Source organism: Melanotaenia boesemani, chromosome 13 (genome assembly GCF_017639745.1).
Source record: "Melanotaenia boesemani isolate fMelBoe1 chromosome 13, fMelBoe1.pri, whole genome shotgun sequence".
Taxonomy (NCBI): domain Eukaryota; kingdom Metazoa; phylum Chordata; class Actinopteri; order Atheriniformes; family Melanotaeniidae; genus Melanotaenia; species Melanotaenia boesemani.
Genome location: NC_055694.1, coordinates 12063966 through 12086305, shown reverse-complemented (window position 1 = coordinate 12086305; position 22340 = coordinate 12063966). Strand labels below are relative to the sequence as shown.

Below are 22340 nucleotides of genomic sequence, written 5' to 3'. Positions count from 1 at the left end.
ATTTTTGGAGGGGTTAATTTTGATGCAGCAGAATGGTTAAAAAATCTATGCTAAATTTAAAAACTAAATAATAAAATAATCCTCTCCATGAAGTAGTAAAATAAGCCACCAGACCTAAAAGCTCACTACATGACTAAAAGCCTAATTATAACTCCCTTTTTGCTCATAGTGACTAATTTCCAAGATTATACATTTTGCACTGGTCGGTACAAACTAGGGCAACTCACTAAGGACAGCTGACACACATTATCTTTCTGTGTGGAAGAATTTAGGTTTTACACATCCTGCCTTACACTAAAACTACCAGAGTTTGAAGATGTAAGAAAATATTTTTTCAACAAAATAAATGCAGAGATTTAAAGGAATATTCTCTGCAACATTGAAGAAGAAAAAAAAAGCATGAAGAACTTCCTCTCCAAACATTTTACGTTTCTGCTTGAGCCAAGAAGCTAAACATCAGAGAAACTGTGTCAAAATAACAGAACAATGAATTATGCATTTGTATGTCATTCCTCACTGGGACTTAGCACAAACAGTGACCCAACAATAAAGTCAAATATCCTCCAGCTGCACTGTTTTCCCATGTCTACTGTTCTGAGATAAATACTTTTAAAGTAACAAAAAAAATTAATTAATTAATAAAAAAAAAACTAAAATGAGATCAAAACCATGTAAATTTAAAACACCTAATGTTGTTTATTCAAAGTGCATGAAATAAAACATTAAAAGCATTATAGCAGGTTGCAGAATAAGCATTAAAATACATGTAAAACTAAATTAAAAAAGAAATAAAAATTAAATAAAGGACAAAAAAGCTAAAATATAATGAAATAAAACGCAAGAAATTAAAGTTACAGTGTGAGGAATCAACAGTTGTTTTGATAAGAAGCAAATAGAAAAGTTTTTAACCTTGATTTAAAGCAGCTGAGAGTTTAAGCAGACCTGCAGTTTTCTGAGAGCTTGTTCCACATGTGAGGAGCGTTAAAGGTAAACGCCTGATCTCCATGTTTAGATCTGACTCTCTGAACAGAAAGTAGACTTGACCCTGATGATCTGGGGGATCTGGCTGGTTCATAGCAAACCAGAAGATCCTGAATGTATTCTGGGCTTAAACCATTCAGTGCTTTGTAAACTAACAGCAACCATGAAGAGGAACAAGGGAAGCTGCAACAATCAAATATCTGCAACAAGTAAGGCAAGTCCTGAGAAGTCAGCTTAATGGCATTAATAAGATCTGGGCGCTCTGCCCTGCCAGTGATCAGATACCTCAGATACCATCAGGTGAGGAAAACCCTGCATGGGATGTATCACCAACAGGCAGCTGAAGCAACGGACATGAACAATTCCTACCGATGAACACAAGAAAATAGAGAAATACCAAGGAATTAAGGAAAAGCTGGAGAAAGCCTGGAAGGTGAAGGCAACAGTAGTACCCGTGGTCATCAGATCACTGAGGGCCATGTCCTCCACGCTGGAGAAACGGCTCCAACTGATACCTGGAGGAGTAGGACCCTCAAGCTCCCAGGACTCTGGTAGAGGACCTGCACTTGAGATGAACAGCCACCCACCACAGGGGAAATGGTAGTGGGTGTTATAAAAAGATCAAACCTCCTCACCATCATGTCTAGGTTCCTCCAGTCTTTCTCATGCCATAAAACAAAAAAAATATCAACTTTCACATTTATATAAATTTTCTTTATGCTACTGGAGTGTTACGACCCAGGGTCAGGGGTATGAGGAAGGGCGTAACAAAGAAACGTTGGCCAGGTATGAAAAGGAAAGCAGGTACATTTATTGTTGAAAACGGAACAGGAAGAACAAAATCAGCTGGTGGCAATTAACGAATGCTGGGGTTAACGAAGCTGCTCAGACAAATGAACAAAACAGAACCACTCTTAAATCAAAACCAGCCAGTTGAAAACAAAATCAAAGTTATCTAGTACAGGTGAAAATAAACTGGCTTACTAAGCTAATAACCGTGAGGAGGCAGCTCCAATAAACTAAAAAGGAAATACGTGTAACGGGAGTATCTAGCCCAGCATACACTAGTTTTAACACTGACTAACTGAAACTCTTGCCTTAATCAAAACGTGGTGTAACAACAACAGAAAGCGAAGCCAAAAGGGCTTGAGGTTTATATACATATAAACGATTGGAGTCAGGTGGCGGCAATAATCAGCTGACGTAACATGGAGCATTTGATCTTTAGCATGCATAACTAGTAAAATAAGTTAAGCTAGTGGATGGTTAACTCCACAATAACTTTGGAGTTGCAGATTATAGGCCATTAATAATCTTGTGACCAATTTCTGGAACTCATCAAACATCATGAAGTCCTGTCAAGGCTTTAAACTAAAACATGTTTATGAGTGAATTATTTATTTACTATTAATAAAGTCAATTAGTCCACCCTATAAACCATTTTAAAACTGTGCCTTATAAATGAGCAGTACCAGAGGCAAAGATTCATTAACTGTGTCAAGCAGCAAAAAATAACTTTTCAGAAAATGAACTGCCTCAGTAACAGAACTGGAACACGTGTGACACTCTTCAGTGAGCTCATTTGCAAATGTTGTCTTTGTCTGTTAAGACAGTAAAAACAGTGTTTTATTTGTGGCCTTAGCTGCATTCAGTGACCCTGTTGGTTTCTATGTGTCTGTATGTGTGCTATATCTTTTTTCAGAGGCAGTCCAGCAGGCCTCTGGCCCTCTGCTGGTGGAGATAGTAAAAGGTTCCTCAGCCAGCCTGGGGATCAGCCTCACCACAACAACGTACAGGAGCAAGCAAGTTATTATTATCGACAAGATTAAGCCAGCCAGTGTTGTGGAAAGGTAAACAAACATTTATGATGTTATTACTCCACAGTATTTCCTGGCAGAAAACTTCCTAACAAAAACTACCTCGATCTCACGCTTAGGTGCGGAGCGCTGCATGCAGGGGATGTCCTCCTGTCCATAGACGGGACCAGCACGGAGCACTGTTCCCTGATGGAAGCCACACAGCTGCTAGCCAGCACCTCTGAAATAGTCAAATTAGAGGTTCTTCCAGCCAATCAGAGCAGACTTCCAATCAGGCCACAAGACACAGGTATGTCCTGCAGATTACACACAAACAGAACAACACTTTTGAGAAACCAGTTTAGGAGAAGAACACAAAAATGAGCTGTGAAACAGGAAGCCAGAAGCTGGCTAAAGAAGGCCTTGAGCCCCCGACAGAGGACGCTGTTGTTGATTTTTTTTAACTTATCATTTAATTATTAAGAAAATTAAATGTCCAAACATCATGAAAAGAGTATGATGGCCCTGAAGTGACACAATCCTACCACACAAAACAGAACAACAAATTCACAAAAACAACGTTTATTTTAACGCAATAAAAAAATCATGAAAAGCTTGTTTTGTTATATATTACATTTTTTATTTTGTTGTCTTTACTGCAGGATTTTTGTTTGTTTTAATGTTATGTTTTCTGATATGATGTTGTGTTACTGAAATTTTGGTGTGTTTTGGGTTTAGTTGTTGGATTTTGTACCTCTAATCCATTATCAAACAATTTCTTAGAGTAAAAAAAAAAGAAGCAGAAACATATAAAATTTTAAAAGTTAGAAATAGAACAAAAAACTGTACAGTATCATTTGTATGTTTATTTTCTTTCTGCACATCTAAGAGATAAACAAGAGAAAAATGTTAACAAAGCTGGCAAACAGAACAGAGGGTACCAGGTAAAAAAACAACTAATTTCATGTAAGAGAGTTATCAAAATACAGGAGTTTGGTTTGCATATACAGCTTTACATGTACAAACTAATAAGCAAAGAGGGAACAGGACAGATGAAAGATGAAATAAAAAGAATGTTCCTACTATACACTGCTGGCAGCTAAACAATGGAAACATTTACATCCAAAGAGTAAATCTGCAGAGCAATGCAAAGGATTCCCAGAGGATAATGTCAGCTAATTGACTTATCGCTTCAACACTACATCCATGTGTTTCTGGAAATGTCCTCACCATATGTATTGTGACTGTTCTGTTCTTTGCTATTTTACCTTAAGCTGTAAAGAGCTTGGCTTCCTCCCAGCTGCCTTTTCCCATGTGCTCAGAATCAGCCTGAGTGTGTCTGTATGTGCACGGCCCAATGATGGCCCCAATCCCTTTGGCTTTGGGTGCACACTCGGCCTCTTATGCATACAAATGAGCCACACAGAAATACACACACACACACCCTTTCTCTGTCAGAGATCATGTTCTTGCCACATTCTGCAGACTTATTTCCAGGTCAGCAGCTGCAGGGACTTCTCCCCATGACTCCATGAAGTCTTGGGTAGAAGAATCGCAAAACATGACAAGAGGAACTAAGCTCTGGTTTATTCTGAACTAAATCTGCTGGATTCTTTCCTGTATAATATTTCTTTGTCTTTTCTTCTCTGCTTTTGTCAGATTTAGTTTTGTAGGCCTGGCTTTATTCCTTTTTTTACATGCTTGTTTTTGAGTTTTCTAAAGTTGCATCCTCTGAAAAAGAAAGAGAATAGGAGAAGATCTACTCTTTTTTGATTTAGGATTTCAGTTTCTCATCAGTTTGGCGCCTCCTTTGTTGTAGTATTTTTTTTTTTTAAATTAAGCCATTCTAGCACTTACACTCTTTTACTATTGAGCCCTGCTGTTGCATAACATGCACAATATGATTTGACATAGTCTTGTTGAAATAAGCAAGTCTTTCATTGTAACAGATATCGAATCAATGGCACCATATGCTGCTCTAAAACCTATTTATAACATCAGGTTTAATGATACCTTCACAGACGTGCAGCTCACTCATATCATTTGCAGAAATAGATCCTCATTCATCACAGGTTTAGAATAGTATCCTAATAAGAAGTCAGGTGTTCCTGCTCTTAATAAGACTGAAGGATGCAAAGTTCTGGATTTCCAAAAAACATTTTCAGAATGTATTAAACCACAGGAAAGTTTACCATTTTACTTTTGTTTATATCAAAACAAACCCATCAGTGTGTTCATGCAGGTCAAAAATGAGCTGTAAATATTTTCAAATATGACTCAATATATGTCATCTCCACTAGTTGTAAGAGCAGCTGCATGTGAAGTGTAAATAGTGCCCATAAAATAAACTTAGTGGGTTTTTAAAGGAACTTTGGGATGGTACTTTACAGATAACCATTATAGGTCAAATTCAAGGCTATGAGCAAATAACCTGTAGACATGCCATTATTAATGGGCCACCTTGCTGAAATACGATGGCTCTGTTCTTGGACCTTGTTCAAGTATTCTCTTTGCATATTAGACTATTAAGTCATAGCATTAAAAGGAATAAAAAGCAACTTGAACTTGATGTGTTTGCTAGTAAGTGTCTCTGCTTGCCTCTGCAGATGAACGCCTCTTAGTTTGTTAATGCAGAGCAATTTTTTGTGAAACTTTAGCTAAAAAAGAATTTATTCTGAATGACCACATTTACTCACTACTTGAATAAGTGTAGTTGTTTTTTTTGGTTGAAAAAAAATTCCCTCTTGCTCCTGATTACCACTGATTTTCATTTATTTATTTATTTTAGTTTATAAAATTTTTTTGCATTCAGTATATAGCGAAAGCATTATTTTTACATAAAGATGCAGATACATTTTCAGAAATGATCTCTAAGGAATGAGTTATTCCTTGAATAAGACATAAGGCCACTTTGATAGGATAGTATTTTAATAGCATTTTGTTTCTCCCAATGCTGGATAAAGCATAATTATAATATGCATTTTGTCTAATCTACTCTGAGGATTTGATAAGACTAATATGACCAATAAGACATAAGGAGTTCTTTCCACCAATGTAGACCAAAAGTACAATTTCTTGGACAGTTCCCAGAGTGAGCTTAACATAAGCTGGCAGATCCAGAGCTTTTTAAGTATGTTTAGGCTAAATAGATTTTTTTTTTAGAAATAAAAAGAAGGCCAAAGGTTCTGCTGCATGTATGCTGAGCACATACAGTTGGATTTACCCAGGTTCCCTCAGTATGCAAACATCTCAGGCACTACTCTTGGCAGACAACTTTCTACTAAATCCTCCATCCAACTGAGCGAGTTGCCAGAGATTAGACCCCTCCAAATGAGGCAGCAGGGATTACTGTCACATGTAACATTCAGTGACAAATATAGCTCCATGAATCTGTAAAGGAAGCTTAATTATTGAGGTGTGTCAAATTTTAGGTCAGCTGTTTTCTTTTGAGGGCTTCATGAGTGCTGTTTGACTCAATTCTCAGGTTTTGGCATGAGAGATAGGAGGGCATTCCACCCGAACAACCATCTCTTAATTCCTTAATTTGATTTATAGTAGGAGAATTTAAAAGGAATATACAAAACAATGAGACAGAAGTGATGCATTAACACCAATCAAGCTTTCAGCTGTGTCTAATCAAGGACACGCTGCATGCCTCCAAGGAGTTAGTATCACTTCTTGATTATGTGTAGAGGTCAGCTTATTATCACTGTTTTTCTACTTTTGGGCATTTTGAAAATGAAATGATAAAAAATGATTTTCACTTTGCACTCAGCTTTTTGGAGACTTGCTAGTAAAAGTAAGATTTCTTTTGCCTTTTTTATTTTGTGTGTCTAACTGATTCTCTGAAGCTCTTCAAAATACATTAAACCTCAGGATTTAATCTAGCATACCATAGCAAAGACATTAAATATCAATTACTCTGCTCTGAATTATCCTTGAGGCACTGTGTATGCAGTATAAATTTAGACATGGAAATCAAAGTATGATTAAATGGATAAAATTTAGAAATGTGCATTGCAGAGGAGTAGGTTTTGTTTCATTAATGCACATGTTTTCCTCTTGGCTGCTGCAGTAAAAGTGCAGAAAAGCAACCATCATCACTGGGACCAAAGCAGCAACTATTGCCATCCCCCACATGCCAGCCACAGTAAGACATGGAGCAGCCCAAGCCACCCACACAACCAGCAGGACCACTGCAAATGTAAGTTATTACTTGTGACAGCGCTGCTGCTGCCGGCGAGACACCCTAGCAGGAGGCCTTTCATCAGCACGATTGTTAAAAATTTCTTTCCAAGAGGGTTACCCCGACACTAGCTACCACATTTAACTTCTTTTGTTGCATGCTGCTGCTGAAAGTGATGAGTTTTGCTCTTGTTGAACCAGCTGTTTGATACTGATAGCTTCTGTTTGTCTCCTTTCAGCTCTGGTGAGTGGAGGCTTCTCCCCTTCCTCCACAGCCACCTCAGGCTTTAGCAGCCAGGGGAGTAACACGCTCCCTTGCCCCATCCCTCCCATCGCTCCTACCAGCCCTCGCGGTTCCACCGGCAAGAGGAGGAACAGGAAGAAGGACCACAAGAGCTCATGTATGACAAACTACCTTCCTCTTCCACCCACATATGGAAATGTCACTTCAAGCAAATTACTCAGCAAGCTTATTTGAACGTGCTTGAATTCAGGGATGTTCTTAAATTTGTGCTGTTTAAAGAAAAATAATTCAACAAATCCTGCTTTAGAGAGCCATTGATTCAACTGTTAGGTCACATTGATGGCTGTAGTTTGTTGCATGACTGGGAACTAGTACTAGTAAGGTGTGAGAATGGTTTTAAGTGAACTGTTGAGCCCTCTCTATGAACAGATCTGACTGATCACTGACGTAAACTAGACCATGACTCATTCCCTTTCCGTTCGCATGTTGTCGTCTCTGTGGGTGCATGTCTCTTTCCCTTACCCTCCTCCATTTTCTTGAATTGTCTCCAACAATCCCGTTTTTGCTCCATTTATCTGCCACTTCTATGCTTGTATCTCTGTCTGACGTGTCCCTTCCCTCAGTATCCCTGGCGTCCAGTTCCGTCGGCCCAGGGGGGCAGGTTTTTCATGTGGAAACGAGCCAGATAGTCCTGAGGGGGGATCCGCTTACAGGTTTTGGGATCCAGCTGCAGGGGGGTGTCTTTGCCACAGAAACACTGTCAGCTCCCCCGGTCATCCGTTTTATTGAGCCCGACAGCCCAGCTGAGAGGTAACTCAATGAGACACCTAACTAGTAAACAGATATATAGGGAGTCACCTTGAACTAGAGGCCTTGGTGCTAATCATTTAGAGCTGCATGAGCTCTGATTTGTTATTTCCAATGGCTGAGACCCCCTCTACATTCACTTTAACTGACATTAGTTCATTAAATTTAGATTATGAACTCTTGAGTAACTAAACTTTCAATTTTTTAATGTATAAAATGCAAAAATAACACTATGTAGAGGATTTGTTTGCAGAAAGTAGTGCACATGGGCAGTGCTTCTCATATGGTTGTAAAAGGTCTAAGCACATAACACAGCTGATACATTTACATACTAACTTCAGATACTGAACAGTTAGTTGTAAACAAAGCCGTTATTTAAAGAGGAAAACAATGGAAATATCACTGTCAGTGTTTAAAGATGCATTTAGATCATTTACTTAAGTATATGTATGAATACATCAGTGTTAAAATGATCGATTACTGATCAAGGTTTTCAAAGAAATTGCATGAGTATTGGTAGCAAAGTGTAGTAAAAGTTCAACTTTAGTCCTGCTAGCTGATGTTGTGCATTATCAGATCATTGATTAGCATAAGCAGCATGATGTTCTAGTAGCTGTTGGAACTGGAGTGACTTTGCAAAGTTTTATATACAGATGTGATTATTTACAGGAAGGTAAAGTTTGTAAGTTATGGAGTAATGCCTGATTTTTCTGTGGACATATTGGATTATTTGTATACATATTTAAGTGAAACCATTTGAGAAGTTTAGTAGGAAAATCCCTCAATCAATGGAGGTTTTAGATATTTGTATCAGGACTGTGATTGCACCAAAATGACTGAAAACATCTGGTTTCATTTCCTCTAACAGTGTTAGATGGCTGTTAGAAAAATACTTGAAGGTTCAATACCTCCTACTGAAAGATAATACAAGTGGACATACAAATACTCAGTTGGAATATTAGTATTTCAGAATTGTAATCAAATCAAGTATTTGTAGATCCTAAAAGGAGATTTTGTTCATACAGGAAGAAAACCTATAAGTCCTTATGGTTTGAATTTTCTTTTTTCCCCTAGACTGTTTTTTGTTACGCTTTTAGCTGACATTCTTCTGGTTACGTGGATGTAGAACATGTATATATTGATACGAGCATCTCATCGAAGTTACCGTACAAACACTGGTAACTCTGTTGCCCCTGTACCACGGCTTATAATCACAGCCAAACTGGCTGATGGCATTAAAAAGCTTAGCTTATCTATGCTGGACCCCACTTTTAATTACTTTTATTATTCATCTATACCATTAAGAGCTAGGGCAATCTTTAAATAAAAACAATCGTGTTATAAATTGCATTAACAATATTTTGATACTTTGGCTTGAAATAAAACAATAATTTTGCAGCTTAAATATTTTACTTTATTGTAAAAGTTTTCTTAATGTTCCATTTTAAAGGGAAACTTGTTTCACAAAAGTCATGTTGGTAGCATGAAGCACTCTAAACATTAATGTGTCATGCATTATCTTTTCTTTTCAAGGAGCCCAAGCTAACATTTATAGCTGCATTCAGTTGCGACAGCTGCAGAAACAGAGAACATTTATTTATTCAGACTTTAAAAAGTATTTCAGTGTTTTTTAGTCTCAGGATTGTGCTGCAGTCACTTGGGAGGTGATTCAGGCAGTGAGTCAAACAGATGAAAAAAATGGTTTCAGGCATTTACATCTGATGGTTTTATTGAAGCATCCTGACAAGATTAAGTTGGAGCACTTATAATTGTAGAAGTGATATTTGCAGCTAAACTGATCAGCTGGTTTACTACCACAGAACATTTGCTGGAAAGATGAAATGTAGCAACAAGATCATCTTCATCTTGCTCGATGTGCTGTCTAATACCGTGTGGATCCCTACACAACATTGTTGTGGCTCTCACTGATATCATGGGTCTGAATTAAGATGCAAGCAAAATTAATGTAAATGTGTCCAAACAACTGGATGCTGCCGCTATTATTACATATCCCAATGAAACACAGATGTTAAATGTAGTATTTGTAAATAATTGATTTACATGATAAATGCTTGTACTTGGATACCAAATAAAGTGAGATGTCTGGAAATGGAAATCTGAAAAATGTGAAATTTTAAAATGAAAAATGTGTAGGAACCCGGAAAACTTCTGCCTCCTCCTTCACCTTTGGACACCTGGGACAGTATTAGTCAGACGCTCCCGTCTAGCTGAGCTTTGTTTTTAGCTTTTCACCTCATTTTCTATTAGCTGTTGATACGGCTGCTCTAAGGCCTCTACAGCAACATGCATTGATCGACAGTACAGGGAATGTAGTAGTGTAATTAGCACATAGTCTGTAGCCAGTTTGTAGAATCTGACTTGCAAGATTAATGATGGTATATGCCAGCAGTGCAGGGCCATGTCCCTCGGGTCCTGTAACATGATTAGTCCAGCAGCAGTTGGACAGGAGTGACTCAAATACAGCAGCCAACTGTGATGTTGGTGCCTCTGCCTCCACACAAGGTTAATGAGCTGCGGTGGTTACTGAATTAACATTACTTGACAGTGCTTCTGTGTTTGCCTGCACAATTAGAGGTCTGAATAAATGTGGAATATGGTATAATGTATACTTTTCCCTTTTTATGTTTGTTTACTGAAGTAAATTCATGTGAGGTCTGAAATGTGTATGTGTCAAGCCTTGGGGCTGCATATAGTGTCATAGATGGTGTTAAGTTTTTTTTTTTTTTTTCTTTTCTATAGGACATGTAGTGTTGAAGCTGCACTGTGGGAAATACAAATGACCCACTGTTGCATTTAAATGAGTTTGTTGGCACAAAGCTTATTAAGCCTGTTATCACATGTGTTTCACAGAACACTGCAGCTTTAGATCTGGTTACTGAAGTGAGATTCTCACACTCGCTCATTGGTGGTGAGATGTTTTGTTTGCTGAAGATGAAATAAACTGTAACACAGATGCTGTAAGATGCACCAACCAGTAATATGATGAAAAACCCAGGAAGTGTCCTAGAAAAGTTTGGTTCTTAAGATAAAAAAGAAACCGTTCAGAGGAAGGATTACTGCCTAAAAAAGAAAGAGGGTGACGTCATTTAAAGTCACGGATTACCCCTGCTGTGTACTTTCTTTGTCATGAGAACACTGCACGCATCAGTGTTTTGTGTAATTAGTCTTGCAACCAGAAGGAGGAGACATTTTCTTCATGTCAGCTTCACCGTTTAATAATCCAAAACTTTGATTGTTTAAATGGGCTAATATACAACATAGTGTTATTAGAATAAATGCTGGCAGATATGTAACATTTAGAAATTGCTGCTTTGTGTAACGCTTTCACTTTGTATAATATGATGCACCCAGTCAGAGATGTTTGTGCAGTGACGTTTAGACAAGATTATAGAAACTGCTTCCTGTTTACTACAACAAAATGATTTCAGAAAACATCTCGGCTGATCAGAAAGATGAATCAAGACTTTGTGACGGAGGGAGTGACTTTAGCAGTTGCATTAGACTGTCTTAGATATTAATTTCTTTTTTTTTTTTTTCTTTTTGTGAAGGTGTGGGCTCTTGCAGGTTGGAGACAGAGTATTGTCCATCAATGGGATCCCGGCTGAAGATGGTACTTTGGAGGAAGCTCATCAGCTGCTCAGAGACTCTGCTCTGGCTAATAAAGTCACAGTGGAGATTGAGTTTGATGTTGCAGGTACCACAAAAATAAACCTCCTTTCTAATTGAGAAAGCTTTTGTCTTGTCACTTTCCTGCTTTCAATTTTTCTTTTATCCTAAATTGGAATTAGAGTCTGTGGTTCCAAGCAGTGGCACCTTCCATGTTAAACTACCCAAGCGAAGAGGCGTTGAGCTGGGCATCACCATCAGTGGTGAGTTTGGATGCTTTCAGCAGGGGGCAGTGTTGCTAAGTGACGCTGCACACTAAATCTTCTTTTGAGACTCTGGTTCTGTGATCCGTGAAACTCAGGCTTGTAAAAGCATGAAAGCACATAGCTCATTACCGCTGAATAATAGTGCCTGAACAAACATTCATCATTAACCTTTCTGCTCTAACTAGATCTGAAAAAAGACTAAATAGATGCTGAGTGTGATCAGAACAAAGAATTTCAGTCACACGGATTTACCCCCATATCTTTCTAAAACAAAAACACTAATAATTTTCCTATGTTTTGCCAGCAAGTAAGAAACCTGGAAAGCCCCTCATCATCTCTGACATCAGAAAAGGAAGCATCGCACACAGGTTTGTATCATCAAGCAGAGTTATAATGTCACTGTTTAATGCTCTATGACTGAGATCTCACAACACAATGTTATACAGAGTTTTACAATTTGTTAATCTGTGGTTGTAGGTCAAATTGGTAAAAATGTCTAATCACTTCTCCAGGTTTTCTTACTTATGACTGTTCATAAACAAGATAAAGGTTTGTTACATACCTGTAACAATAGCCTAATAGGATTGAGCTATCAAAACTAGATCAGTAGGGCAGCTACATTTCAGAAGGGCTCAGTGATGATTAGGTTTAGGGTGAGGTTAGGGTCACCCCCACAGATCTCACTGAGGCGCAAGGTTAATAGGATTCTGGTGGTGAGTCACGAGAACCAGATCTCAGGTTCTAGTTAATAGATGTGATCCTCTCTTGTGTCCGCTAGAACAGGCACTCTGGAGCCCGGAGACAGGCTGTTGGCTATCGACTCTGTGCGTCTGGAGAACTGCTCCATGGAGGATGCTATGCATGTCTTGCAGCAGGCTGAGGAAATGGTCAAGCTACGAATCCAAAAGGATGAGGACAACATTGGTACACATCTTTTAAAACCCACATTCACATCTAAAATAAATAAAAGTGGGGGCAGAAACTGGGGAAAAAAAAGAAAAGCATAATGTGTTTTAAAACACAAGAACATCTTTAATGCACCTTGACGCTGACACTATAACTACTAAAGGGATGGAATGACATTGTCCTAAAAGACATTTCACTGGCTTGGTGGTTTGTCAAAGGAAAAAGCTGTGTAACCCGTCCGTCCGTCATGTAGATCCTCAGTTGGGTTGAGATCTGGTGACTGAAGACCAGAGCACCATTTTTGGATGGAAGCCTTTTGTCTTGCAAGAGAATGCTTCCACATGAATAGGAATCTTGTATAATTAGATAAAAATGTTCACACACATCAGCTTTCTGTAGTTTACTATCTCTATTTTCTTGAAAGGAGTGGGTGCTGACTAAATGTTCCCTTCTACTTTCCACTGCAGTGGTCAAGGGCTTAAGATCTCCTTCCATTTGTTGTCTGTTTGTATATTTTAATACACCATTAACACAAGCCATTTGTCTGCAGTTGAGTATTTTTATGATTGTCTTAGAATAGCTGCCTAATAAACGCTAAGATCTTTTAAGATGATTCAAGAAAATACATCTGAGGATGTTTTATTTATTTTATTCTGTTACCTTTTATCTATTGTAAGTCTTAAGTTTCACGATTTGTTTGAGATATGGAGTTCATGGTCTGTTTTTTATGCTATAGATGAGTTGGAGATGTCAGGATCCATAATCTACACTGTTGAGCTGAAGCGGTATAATGGACCACTGGGTATCACCATTTCAGGCACAGAGGAGCCCTTTGACCCCATTGTTATCTCTGGCCTCACTAGGAAAGGTCTGGCTGAGAGGTGAGTAAAGGACAGAGATAGAGAAGATTGCACATGAATCTAAGGCCAGTTAGTTATTTTAGTCTTTTTTTTTTTTTTTTCTTTTTATAAACGAGACAGTAAACAATGACTGTCTCGTTTCTGCAACAAGAAGCCTCTTTGTTGCACTGTCAGTGCACTGGCAGCCAGACAGGGTTTCCTGGGCCGGTTGTTGGTACCGTCTGGAATATTCTGGTATCTCTGTGTCCTCTGCTTTTCAAATCCTGCAGGACTGGAGCCATCCATATAGGTGACCGTGTCCTGGCCATTAACGGGGTCAGCCTAAAAGGAAAGCCTCTCAGTGAGGCCATCCACCTGCTGCAGATGGCCGGGGAGGCCGTCACCCTCAAGATCAAGAAACAAGCTGACCGTATATATACATTTTTTTTCTTTTAACTTTGAACTGTATTGATTTGATTTTAGTGAAAGGTTTAAGGACTGTTGCAAAAATGTGGCAAAAAATAATTGAAACTGAACAGGAAAAAAAGTGGTAAAAGAAATAAAATGGGGGGACAAATGATAGAATAAGTGAATTCCCTCTTCTATTTTTTGTTCCTAAGATGTATTTTCCATGATGTAAGCCCCCCCAGAAAAGGGTTTTGTATCTAGTTTGTGAATGTAGTTTCTGTTCTCTCCAGTGGGGAAAAATAAAACTTTTGTCCTCTGCTGATCAAATGTATTTGAACCCATATAAAAGTTATCTTATCAAAAGCTATGAGACACTTCAAGATGACAGATGAAGATGTACCAAGACATAACAATAAATCAGGCAGTTAAATAAAGTGAGCTTTGATAAGCTTAAAATGTGTTTTTGTGCTGTTTTTCCTTTTAGTGATAACTCTGCTTGTTTCCAGAGTCTGAGTATCGGCAGCCTCCAGACCGAGAAGCTGGGTTTTTAAGCGACCCTGAGGATGAACTGACAGATTCACAGAAAACCAGTAAACACTCGGAGATCTATTCTGCCACTGTACCCAGTATAGATTCTGCTATGAGCTCCTGGGATAGCTCAGGGTTTGATGCAGGCTACATTAGCCAAGGTAAGGTCTGAAAATCACTAATCCACTTTCTCTGATTTAATGAGTTCAGTGGGATTTATTTCTTTACTCATTTCATTTTAGGGACATATCTGCACAAAGCTTCCGATATACTGCTAAATCCACCTGCCTGGAGGCGCCCAAAGCACAGAGGACCTGCCCCTTCCAGCTCTGCAGGCCTAGTCCACCACTCAGGGCTGTATGATGGGAGATTCACTGAGGATGAGTGGGATAAAATACCAGGGTAAGAGCAGAAGCTTGGCGTCTGTTCCAGAAATCGGGTTCAGTCGAAACAGAAAACATTTTAAAGCGGTTTTCTACTCCTGAGTGAAGGAGCTACATGATTCACCTTATCTATTCATCTACAGAGTCTTTCACATTATTTGCAAATTAAAGAGGCTTTAATTATTTTTAGAGTAGATCAGGATTCTCTGCTCCTCACATTCAAATGGAGTAGTAAAACCTACACAGTGAAACTGGGGTTTAGTCTTATCTGCACATTACTGTGGAAATTTAGATTTAAAAAAAAAAAAAAAAAAAGGCTGAAGTTTTAATGATCTTATAGCTCATGTTATAATTGTTCACACTAAAGAAATATTCCTATTTATATTCATTATATGAAGAAATATGTGACTGTTTCTCAGGATGATGATGGTGATGCAGTTGAAAACAGCCCTGATGTTCAGTTATTTTATTTGCACTGAATTCTGGAGAAGCCAGCAGTTAATGTACTGTCTGAAGTTTTAATGAGCTCTCCATGTTTTGTTTTAGTCTATGATTAAAACTATTTTTAGGATATCTGAACTATTTATATTATGATGTAAGGTCCCATTTCATCAAATGAAAATTGCAGCAATTTTTGTCAAACCTGCTTTCTGGAACGGATTCTTGAAGCTTCCTTACTTGTCAACATCTGTCGATGCAGCTTTAAGTGGTTGTCTTCATTCCTTTTTTTCCCTTAGTTTAAATAATACAGACCTGGAAAGGTTACTAGGAAATATGAATTGTAAATGCAAAAATTAAAATTAAAAAAAAAGGAAAATAAAAACATAATTTGGTATCAGAATATTTTTAGAAAATATCCTAAACTAATGAATAACATAGAAAAAGTTTCAAATACTATGCATGAAAAGTATATAGCTTACAAACACTAAACTTCCATTTGAATTTCAATTTCTTTATTAAATGAAATTAAAATTAGACTCACCATGCTAAACTTTGAGTTTTTATAGTTTGACCTTCTGTTCAATTTAGAACCCGGCTCATGGAGGGCAGCCATCTGCCTCGATGGGTGTTTCCTTTTAATCTCAAGGCACACTACAGATATAATTTATTTAAACAAATTGATTGTGATCCAATTGAAAGAAATCCACAGTCAAATTTATGTGTTCATACAAGCCAGTTCACAAAAAAATAATTGCTTAGCTAAACTTAAACTGGCAGCTGGTTCCATAAGAAAGGGGCCTGAAAGCTAAAGGCTCTGCCTCCCATTCTACTCTTGGGAAAAAGTAAACCTGTAGGCTGGGAGCAAAGTGCTCTCTGTCGAGAAAATATGGAATTATGAGATCTTTGATATACAATGGAAGTTGGTCATGGAGAGTTTTATATGTGAGAATTTAAAATTTATAGTCTAGAGTTAACAAGTAGCCGATGAATAGAATCTAAAACTGGAGAAATATATCTCCTGCTAGTTCTCATCAGAGCCTTCACTGCAGCATTTTGGATCAGCTTGAGGCTTTTCATGGCATATTTGGAACTGCATTAGTCTAGTCTTAAAGTAACAAGAGCATGGACTAGTTTTTATTGCATCACTCTTTTCAACTTCAAAGGCCTAAAGTCAAATACATAATAACAAATACCAGTTTAAGGTGCTTGTGTGGCTTGACACAGTAATGGAACTAGGACAGAAGTCTGATTACTGGTGTAGAGATCACCAGCTTTTGTCCCTGAAGGCAAGTCTCCTGCAAATGTTTGTTTTAACAATAAGTCTTGTCCTTATTTAAGAGCTAAAAATTCATCTAGACAAAAAAGATTTCAGAGCTTGAATGGATAGCAGCGTGACTACCAACTGACAAGTGTGAGGTTTTAGACAAGTCATCTTTGTTGTCTAAAGTTAAGCAGCCTAATATTAGTGGAGACTGTCAGTCATTGTGTTATATTTTCTATTTCCTGTCATTCTGACCAGAGCTGTATTGTGTAAATTAAGACTGCTGTGATCTTCCCCCAACTTTCTGTTTGGGGTTGGTTTACAAAAGCAAACTGTGCCCATTTTAATTATTTTATCATTTTATTGTGTGCTTTCATGTTTTGTGCTTTTCCAAACTGTCCTTTTTATTTTCTTCTTCTTCTTTCTCAGGTATTCTCTCTCTCATCTGCTTTACTAACTCCCCACAAGCTTTTTGGTGTTTCACATAGATGCATCTTTTTCTGTCAGCCACTTTTTCCACACGAAAAAAGACCTCTCCCCAAAAAGCACCTGGCTCAAGGATACATCAGCCTTATGTGTCTCCTCATGCTTGACTTTCCTGAAGTTTTTGTGTCACATGCTCTCAAATTTCTGCCCTTTTTTTGAGTGACATTTACTTCTGTAAAATTTGAAAGCTTTATCTAATTTAGTGGACTCCTCACCGATTGCTGTTACAAGTGAGAGAATTTACACTGAACCCTCATTGTGGTCCTGAGAGATTTTTAAAGGGACTCTGCAACTTTGCAGCCCAAAAACTGCATTTCCCATGCTGCTTTTGTACGCAGCACCGGCCTCCAGACTGCAGGGCTGCTCTCATGTTCTGGTTCCTGCGTTGTCATAGATTCGTCAGCCCCCCTCGTTGCCGTGGCACCTTAAACAAGGAAGAAAGCTTCTGGTCCCAAGCACTGCAAGACCTCGAGACCTGCGGCCAGTCTGAGATTCTCAGGGAGCTGGAGGTAGGTAGTTGAAGGTGGAGTTCGTGCTTCCTTTCCTTGTCCATCTGCTATATCTTTTCATTGTACCCACAGTCCAACGTCAGCCTAAATGAACATGCCCAACAAAGCATTATGATAATCATCAGTGTATAATCTGTTATTAAATCTGACAAGCCAAGCCAAGCACCTGCTGCCATACTGACCAAAGGAGGCTTTTGCACAATGCATTAGCCTATAATCTGTAAATGATGTACTAGAGATGCCTGTGTTTAAAAATAAGAGTTTGTTTTTCCATCTTGACATATGTTGCTCGAATAGTTCCTATCACTTTGCTCTCTTTCAGGCATCTATGACAGGCAGCACTCTTAGCCTGTACCTGGAGGAGACCAAGACTAATGAAGATGCAATGTTTCACTCTGAAATTAGTCCCATAAAGAAAGGGGACGAAGCTAAAAACAAAATCAGCTTAAACATGTCAGCTGGAACCAGAGACATATCATCCAGGGCCAAAGGGGATGCATCTGAAATTTTGTCCCCTTCAGCATTGGCACTACACAAGGTGACCTAACAGTTAAGAATAATTTATTGCATTTTAGACTCCACAGTAATTATAGCTGGACCAACAGGTTTTGACAGTAAACAGTAGAAGGAGGGATTAGCCTCTTAGCCTAACAAAACAATATTATTGTACTGGCCATATAAAGAAATTGTTTGTTTCAGGATCTTGCGTTTTGTGTTTGCTTATATAATCTGTGATTAAACTTAAAGATTTTCAGAAGTGCCTCTGCCCTTTGCTGGATGTAACTCAACATTCTCTTAAACTTATAATTCAGTTTTGTAATGTAGACAACTAAACCTATTAAGGATTTTCAAATCCTTAAACTAATTCATTATGAGCATAAAATATTACAAATAACTATAGACTTCCTAAGTTTTAACATGGACATGTTATTTATGCTGTTTAAACTGAACATAGTTTGATTTGTATATCTTTGTCCCTCTTAAGTCCCTCTTAAACTCCAATGTTGTCCCAGCATGCACTGAATATTCTATATCCCACATAAAATACCACTGCGGTTTGCATGCTGGTATTCAAAGGGGTGCTGAAACATTTCAGCTAAAGTATGGTTGTTAGTTGTCAGCACTAGAGTTTGAAGATGGCACAAACGTATTCCTCCATGTGTGCCTTCCTCCCCCACCCTATGCTCCTCCGTGTAACCAAACCGTTTGCAAGTCCAGACAGTCGGGACTTGCTGCACATGTACAACAAACACTGATTACATAACAGTACCTGAGCAGGTGAACATGATGTCGTCACAGACCGTGCATGTTTACCTCCATAGAAAAAAGGCTTTGTTGAACTAGCAATAGCCAAGCACATTATGGTCCCTTTTGTGAGGAATAAATCGTTGACACAACATGCTCAATATCGTGGAAGGTCATCTCAAGGTCTTCCTTTAAAGATGTTTCTTGTTTGGGTTTATGGTTAAATTTGACAGCCTTGATCCAAAGAAACAAATGATAGTCATATTGTGTATACTATAACTGTTTAGTGTTTACACAGGAAATGGTAGCAATATAAGACACTAAAAAGACACGCAGAGCAAGGTTAGGTTTATGTTTTAACCCAATTTCCAGGCTTTATGCTTACACTAAACCAGCCAGCACCTGGCAGTAACTCATGTTCAGACACATATTTCCAGAAAGAAGTACAAAAACACAAAATGGCTTTTTCAGTTTACTGTGGCGCACCATGACGCACGTTCCTTTAAGTCCCTTTTCAAATCACTAAACACATTTTAATAGAAAACTGCCAAATTCATTTTCTCATCGACTAAATAAACTTGCTTCTCAACCAACAAATACAGTTCTGTAATGTCATCTGACACGCTGAAGTAGTTTAGAGAAAATATTGCCTGTTGGAGATTTATGGCTTCTTATGATTCAGCTCAGACTATTAATTTCTGTCAAGAACCTGTTTGAAACTAATGAAAGGCATACCATCTTTTTCTTTTTTTTTTTAAATTAGAAATATACTAAATGTTTTTAATAAGTATGTTTTGTGTAATACTATATTTCTCCTTTTTAATATGCAGGTGTCCCTGAGGAAGCACCTTGAGAGCCATGACTTTGGTTTCAGTGTATCAGATGGGCTCCTGGAAAAAGGAGTTTATGTAAATATGATTAGACCAGACGGCCCAGCTGACCAGGCGGGTTTGAAGCCTTTTGACCGCATTCTTCAGGTACTATTTGTCCTTTAAAAGTTGAATTAATGACTAAAAGACTAAATGAGAGGTAAATAAATATGACATGACAGGTGTTACAGTTTACCACAGATTCTAAATACAATACAGCCCCGGGGCTCCAAATACCCAATTTTTGGTGTTTCGACTGTATTTTCAAAAGGCAGATTTGTTGTTGAAACTCATGTTTTTTGTTTTGATTGCTTTTGCTGGTGGTAAAAATAGTAAAATAAAGGAAATTGCCACCATTTAAACAATAAGCAGATTTTACATGATGTCAAACCGTTAACCTGCAGAAGTTGGAGATGAACTGAATGGTAATGGTTGGTTGTGGTTTTTTCAGGTGAATCGTGTGAGGACCAGAGATTTGGATTGTTGTCTAACTGTGCCCCTAATTATGGAGGCCGGAGACCGCCTGGATTTGGTCATTAGCAGGAATCCACTGGCAGATGCAGAGCTGCTCAGCGACTGTGACGACCCCTCAAACTCACTGTTCTGCTTTGCCAACCACAGGACCAACAGCATCGCCCTGTGAACACAAAGATCGACACTGCAGCTCAGCAATGCTTGGACCCCACACATGGTTACGTGTATCACGCTGTACCTCTGAGACAAACCTTCACACTCCTGTTCAGCCCACAGAGCATCTACAGAAGGAACCACTCTACCTGACGGCATCTCTCACTAAGTTACAAGCACATGTGTTTACGTTTGCTGCTTTTAGCCACTACTGTGTTCAAATGGATTAGTTTAGAGGCGGCTGCAGCCTCAGACTCCCCCCACTCCCTCACCTCTTGCCCACCACCTCCTCACCAGAGGCAAAGCCGCATTCAGGGTTATATAACACAGAAGTCATAGCTTCTGATGGGGCCAGGATGTCAACATGCATGCCTCAGCTCTGGGGAGAATCACATGCTGTACACATTCACTGCATGAATTTACTTTATTTTGCTTTAATCAGCTTCATGTTCTCATTGATTTTATTTATTTTGTTCATGTGTGTGTTTTGCGCACACAATGTTTGGTATGCACGTCAAACACTCAGACACACAGTTTGGACTGTAGGTTCGGGTCATGTTGAACCTGTTTGTATTTTAGTGATGACTTGGCTCACTCCCTTCGTTTCTCCGAACAGACTGAATGCTCTGACACTTGTCAACTATCACTAACTACATTTTACATTTAGAAGGACACACTAACCTCTTTTTTTTTTTTTTTTTTTTTTAACTATGCCATTGAGTGATGGGTTTTTGGTTCAAGAGAGACTTTAATTGTTTTCCCCCCTCTGTTTATGACTGACATTTCCAAAGATTTCATTCTTTTATTATTTTGCACATTTTTTTTTTTACACTGCTCCTATATCTGACCTAAATTTGTTTTCTGTGGTGTGAATTCATTTTTTTTTTTCATTTTTCATTTTTACTGTATGAGCTGGTCTTTGCAAATATGTTTATTAAACATGCATCAGATCTGTCTTCAGCAATTTGCTCAGTGTTTGATTCAGCAGGATTTTTGTGAGGTCTCCCATTTTTTATTTTTTTCATGACATGCAGCATGTTGTTTAAGGAAATAGTTATTTGGTAAGAATTTTTCACGTGTTGGTTAATGGGAGTATGTTCTGCGATAGCGGCACAGTCCTATTTACAGTAGCCGCAGAAGCTAATTGTTGGGATGGTAACCCTTTGATTTCCGACTTGGTGTTTGATCAAATATCATTGTATACAGAGGACTATTTTTAAGGTTTTATATTGATTTATTGTATTGCAGCTGTATTATACAAATGAATCATGTATACAGTGTTTCTGATTTACATTATATGGACACTTGATTTATTGTCATGTAAGCTGTGATGCTGAATGTGGTTGTGCCCTCCCATCTCTTTGGTTTGTTTCCACATCCTTTCCTAATGACTAATTTGGTTCAAAAGAGCCATAAAGATTTATTAGATATTTTATTTTTGTTAATTTATTATCCAGTGAAAATTGTAAATAATTCTTTCTATGGCAATAAAGTTACAAAAACCATAGTTCATTTAGCTTTGGTTTGTGGAGTTTAGTTTGGTTCTGCCCATTGAAGTTATTCACACTGCAGTCTGTAAAGTCATCTGTTTACTCTAATGATGATCCCTAGGGGGGCAGCAGCCAATGGACCTGATTTAATAACGATTTGCATGAGCACAAACCCTGGTTTCCTAAAACAACTGTAGGGAATTATTAAAGAGGCATGGTGAAATGTCTGCACCTGAAAGGGTTTTGCTGCCAGACTTGCTACTTAAATATTTTTGGGAGTATCTCTGCTAGAACCTAAAATGTGGGTGTGAGAGCCTTTTAATCAAATGTGATTTTTTTAAGTTTGAGATGAGTAATTTGCTGCTGTTTGCAGCATTATTTATGGCTGGACAAATGCATATTTAATGTTGTGGTTGATGTGATTGTAATCACTGCTGCAAGG

General features: G+C 38.2%; 1 protein-coding gene across 5 annotated transcripts in view; it reads left to right on the top strand.

Annotated features, from left to right (window-relative positions):
- The window catches only part of grip2a (glutamate receptor interacting protein 2a), a 37260-nt gene extending 15345 nt beyond the window's left edge, over nucleotides 1–21915 (top strand). For 4 of the 5 annotated variants that reach the window (XM_042003975.1, XM_042003974.1, XM_042003977.1 and 1 more), the window contains exons 8-24: nucleotides 2684–2831; nucleotides 2918–3087; nucleotides 6853–6981; nucleotides 7202–7363; nucleotides 7830–8016; nucleotides 11583–11728; nucleotides 11823–11903; nucleotides 12211–12274; nucleotides 12685–12830; nucleotides 13549–13693; nucleotides 13942–14081; nucleotides 14566–14748; nucleotides 14830–14989; nucleotides 17553–17667; nucleotides 17990–18205; nucleotides 19743–19889; nucleotides 20233–21915. In XM_042003975.1, the coding sequence (XP_041859909.1) occupies nucleotides 2684–2831; nucleotides 2918–3087; nucleotides 6853–6981; nucleotides 7202–7363; nucleotides 7830–8016; nucleotides 11583–11728; nucleotides 11823–11903; nucleotides 12211–12274; nucleotides 12685–12830; nucleotides 13549–13693; nucleotides 13942–14081; nucleotides 14566–14748; nucleotides 14830–14989; nucleotides 17553–17667; nucleotides 17990–18205; nucleotides 19743–19889; nucleotides 20233–20424 (2531 nt within the window). In that variant the 3' untranslated portion in view covers nucleotides 20425–21915. Of the gene's footprint in view, nucleotides 1–2683; nucleotides 2832–2917; nucleotides 3088–6852; nucleotides 6982–7201; nucleotides 7364–7829; nucleotides 8017–11582; nucleotides 11729–11822; nucleotides 11904–12210; nucleotides 12275–12684; nucleotides 12831–13548; nucleotides 13694–13941; nucleotides 14082–14565; nucleotides 14749–14829; nucleotides 14990–17101; nucleotides 17531–17552; nucleotides 17668–17989; nucleotides 18206–19742; nucleotides 19890–20232 lie in introns of those variants that run through there. The other variant, XM_042003978.1, reaches the window with a different exon arrangement.
- Nucleotides 21916–22340: the final 425 nt, after the last annotated feature.